The sequence below is a fragment of the Condylura cristata genome, unplaced genomic scaffold (assembly GCF_000260355.1).
Source record: "Condylura cristata isolate star-nosed mole 26May11 unplaced genomic scaffold, ConCri1.0 scaffold00015, whole genome shotgun sequence".
Lineage (NCBI taxonomy): Eukaryota > Metazoa > Chordata > Mammalia > Eulipotyphla > Talpidae > Condylura > Condylura cristata.
The window spans coordinates 820,553-824,057 of NW_004567116.1; the positions used below are offsets into that span (position 1 = coordinate 820,553).

Genomic DNA, 3,505 nt, shown 5'->3' on the forward strand with positions numbered 1-3,505 from the left:
GGGCCCGGGCCATGAGCGCCGCCCGGCCCCAGTTCTGCATCGATGACGCCTTCGAGCTGTCCCTGGAGGATGCGGGCCCTGGGCCCGAAACCAGCGGGGTCGCTCGCTTCGGTCCGCTGCACTTCGAGCGCCGGGCCCGATTCGAGGTGACCGAAGAGGAAAAGCAGTCACGGCTGCGCTACCAGGTGAACGGCCCGGCCCACCTCTCCCCCGCCCGGGGCCCGGAAAGACCCTGGGGAATGCGCAGGCAGGGGAGAACCCACCTAGAAAGCCCCCGCTTAAGCGGGAAACGCCTCCTCGGACGTGGCCTCTGACCCAGGCCTTTACCCAGACCCTCGGCTCAGATTTCGGTGCCCAGCAGCCGCTGTAGAACCCGGAGCCAGGACGGCATCTCATCCCGCGCCTCCCGCGGGAGACCGCCCGCAAAGCCCCTGCCCTTTGACCCCCGCTGGGCGGGAGCGCTCAGTACCTGAGCCGGACCTCGTCCACCGCAGCCGATCTTACTGAAACCTGCAGCCCCGCTTCCCTTATGGAAGTCACTGCCCCACCCACCTCCACTCCCCCCACCCCCGCGAACTGGCAGCCCCCACTCACATGAGAACCTCCACCAACTCTACAGTCTTTTTCCTGGAATCCTGAACCAGATTCCTGTGCTCCTGGAAATTCTGGGCCCGCCTTTCTCTGGCACCCCAATTGAGAACCTCCATGCGGCCCCCTGAAATATCCTAGGAATGCCACCCTAACTCAAGCGGGAGAATACCCGGTCCTGGACCCATACTGAGTGCCCTCAAACAGCCTCTGCCACCTCTTGCCCCCCAAAACTCCCAACACCCACCTCTTCTCTGGGTTTCGGTTTCTGTGAATCATCAAACCTGTTCTGCTAGGAGGGCGGAGGGCCAGGTAAGCAGCTGTCAGGCTGCCACATGGCCAGGCCGGGCAGAGATAGCTGCGGGGCTGCTTCCCACCTGGCCTGGGAGGGGAGGAAGAACCTGAGCCCTGTGTTCTGGAATAGAACCTGGAGAATGATGAGGATGGAGCCCAGGCCTCTCCAGAACCGGATGGGGGAGTCAGCACAAGGTCAGGGCCAGGTGGGGACCCACCCTGTACCCCTAGCCCCAAAGCCTCTGGCTCCTGACCCAAGCCCTGCCCAGCCCTCCACCTCACCTCACCCAGCCCTCTCACATCATGTCCTACAAAAGGCTTCTTGGCTCACCCCCACTGTCCTGATGGGGTGCCTTGTCCTGAAGAGTTACCCTAGCCTCACCCATCCTGCAGAAACACCTCCCCGTCAGGCCCCCACCGTCCTGCCTATAGAGCTCCCAGTTCTGGCCCGGCCCAGCCTCTCCCACCGTCCTGCCCTGCAGGGATGTGCTGCCCTCCTGCCTGCACCCTCCCCTGCTACCTGCCCAAGGGGCCCCTTCCTCACCTGCCCGGCCCCTCCTGCGCTGCATCACACAGGGACTCCCGAGGCAGCTCCATCCGCAGCTCGCAGTGGTCCTTCAGCACCATCAGCAACGGCACCCAGCGCTCCTACAGAGCCTGCTGCAGGTGAGGCCTGCCCGCTCAAGGGCACTGGCAGCCCCGCGCTCCCCCGCCCCTCCCCTGGCTCACACCCACCCCCTCTCCTGACTCCCAGCTGGACCCAGCACCCGTTGATCCAGAAGAACCTTCGAATCGTGCTGGCCTCTTTCCTGCTCCTGCTGCTGGGGCTGGGTGAGTGCCCCACGCCGGTACTCCTGGGAGGGCCTTTGTGTACACTGCAGTCCCTGAGCTCAGCGAGCCTCCAGCTCCCCAGTCCCCACTGGCAGCCGTCGCCCACCCCATTCAGCCTGAGAGCAGTAGGCCTGGCACACAGCTACAGAGGGACCTGGCTCCGTGGCACAAGCTTGTCTTCCTTTCTAAAGCAGCCTGCTTAACTCCCGAGCCAGACCACCCGATCACTCCCTTTGCCGTGTCTGCTTGGAGCCAGGAACAAGGCAGCTCATTTCCCGCCTTACAGCCCCAGTGAGCCTGGCGGAGGGCCTCGACCCAGACCTGTGTGTAGGGATGGGTGCTGGGGAAAGCCCGGCCCCGCAGCAGAGGTGCTGAGCGCCTGCCAGCTGATCCCTGGCACATGTCACCTCCCTCCTCTGGAATATAGGACTGACAGGGACCTCTCCCATCCCCCGGCTCAGAAAGGGAAACTAAGGCACACAGCAGGCGGATCTGACTCCCATGCTCACTCTAGGGGACTGAGGAGTCAGCGTCCCCACAGGGATTTAGGGTTGGGATCAAGGAGCTGCCCCCCAAGGCTAGGGGCCCCAGCCAGCAGGCCCCCGACCATAAAGCCAGGCAAGCATGCCCTTGGTCCTTGCCTGAGTGCTTCCCAGCCCACGGCCGCCGTGTGCGAGAGCGTGGTGTCCTGGCCGCCTGCCTGGCCACTCTTCTCTCACTGACCCAGTGAACCAGCATTATCACTGTCCGTTTCCAGAAGGCAGGACAAGTGGGCGGATGAAGGGGCTTGCTCACAGACCCCATAGGCCCCAGCGTGGCTCACTCAACTGTTCGGACCCAGTGAGCGAGAGGAGGGCAAGGTGGGGAGCTAGACTCTGCAGCGGGGGCAAGACCACTGTGTACCTCAAAAAAGGGTGTGATAGGGCTGAATCACTCTGCACAGCTGCTTAGGGCCGTGGGCTCTGCCCACTCAGAGCTAGAAGTGCCCAGAAGCCCTAAGTCCCTTTGCTGCGCTCTTCGACACATCTGGAGTAGCCTCCTGTGCCCGGCCCTCAGGGACACCCCTGGACTCCAGCACCGCCACCTCCCAGAGGTAGCCACAGCCATGGGCAGGTGACCTCTCCTGTGTCCCTGTCTTCAGGGAAACGGGGTGATGATAGTCCCTGCTACTGGGTCAGGGTGACAAACAGACAGTGTGCAGCTCGGGCCCCACCCAAAGCTGGCCCTGGCAAGTGGTCACTGAATACCAGCTAACTGCTGTCTGCTGTCGCTGCTGCTCCCTGCTCTGCCAGGCCCTGTGGAACGTGCCGCCTGCCCAGTGCCCTCAGTGAGGCAGTGCTAGGGAACAGTCTCACTGGGGCAACTTTCACCTTGGGTTCCCCAGTGCCAGGCTCACTGCAGGTGCCCCTGAAATGTTTGTTGAGTGACTGACAAAAATATCTGGTTCACTGCCAACCCTGCTATGAAAACAGCTTGGTGAGCTCCCTGGGGAGCGCCTTACCAGGGGGACCTTGAGCCCCGGGAGGGGGGGGGCACGCTCCACAGGTCTCATCAAGTTGGCAGGTGCGAGTGGGGGTGCCCCCTGCCCTCTGCTCCGGCCCTCACCCCTCTGCTCCCACCCTCACCCCTCTGCTCCCGCCCTGGCCCCTCTGCTCCCGCCCTGGCCCCTCTGCTCCCTCCGTGCAGTGCTGATCCTGGTCGGCGTGGGACTGGAGGTGGCCCCCTCCCCAGGTGAGCGCCCCTCCTGACCCGCGGGCAGTGCCCGGTCCGGGGCCAGCCCCTCCACCTCCCA

General features: G+C 64.0%; 1 protein-coding gene across 2 annotated transcripts in view; it reads left to right on the plus strand.

Annotated features, from left to right (window-relative positions):
- Window positions 1-6: 6 nt before the first annotated feature.
- Window positions 7-3,505, plus strand: part of TMEM134 (transmembrane protein 134) — a 5,680-nt gene continuing 2,181 nt past the window's right edge. For both annotated transcript variants that reach the window (XM_012725067.1, XM_012725068.1), the window contains exons 1-5: window positions 7-185; window positions 1,013-1,077; window positions 1,459-1,548; window positions 1,637-1,713; window positions 3,400-3,444. In XM_012725067.1, coding sequence (XP_012580521.1) covers window positions 12-185; window positions 1,013-1,077; window positions 1,459-1,548; window positions 1,637-1,713; window positions 3,400-3,444 — 451 coding nt within the window. In that variant the 5' untranslated portion in view covers window positions 7-11. The remainder of the gene's footprint in view (window positions 186-1,012; window positions 1,078-1,458; window positions 1,549-1,636; window positions 1,714-3,399; window positions 3,445-3,505) is intronic.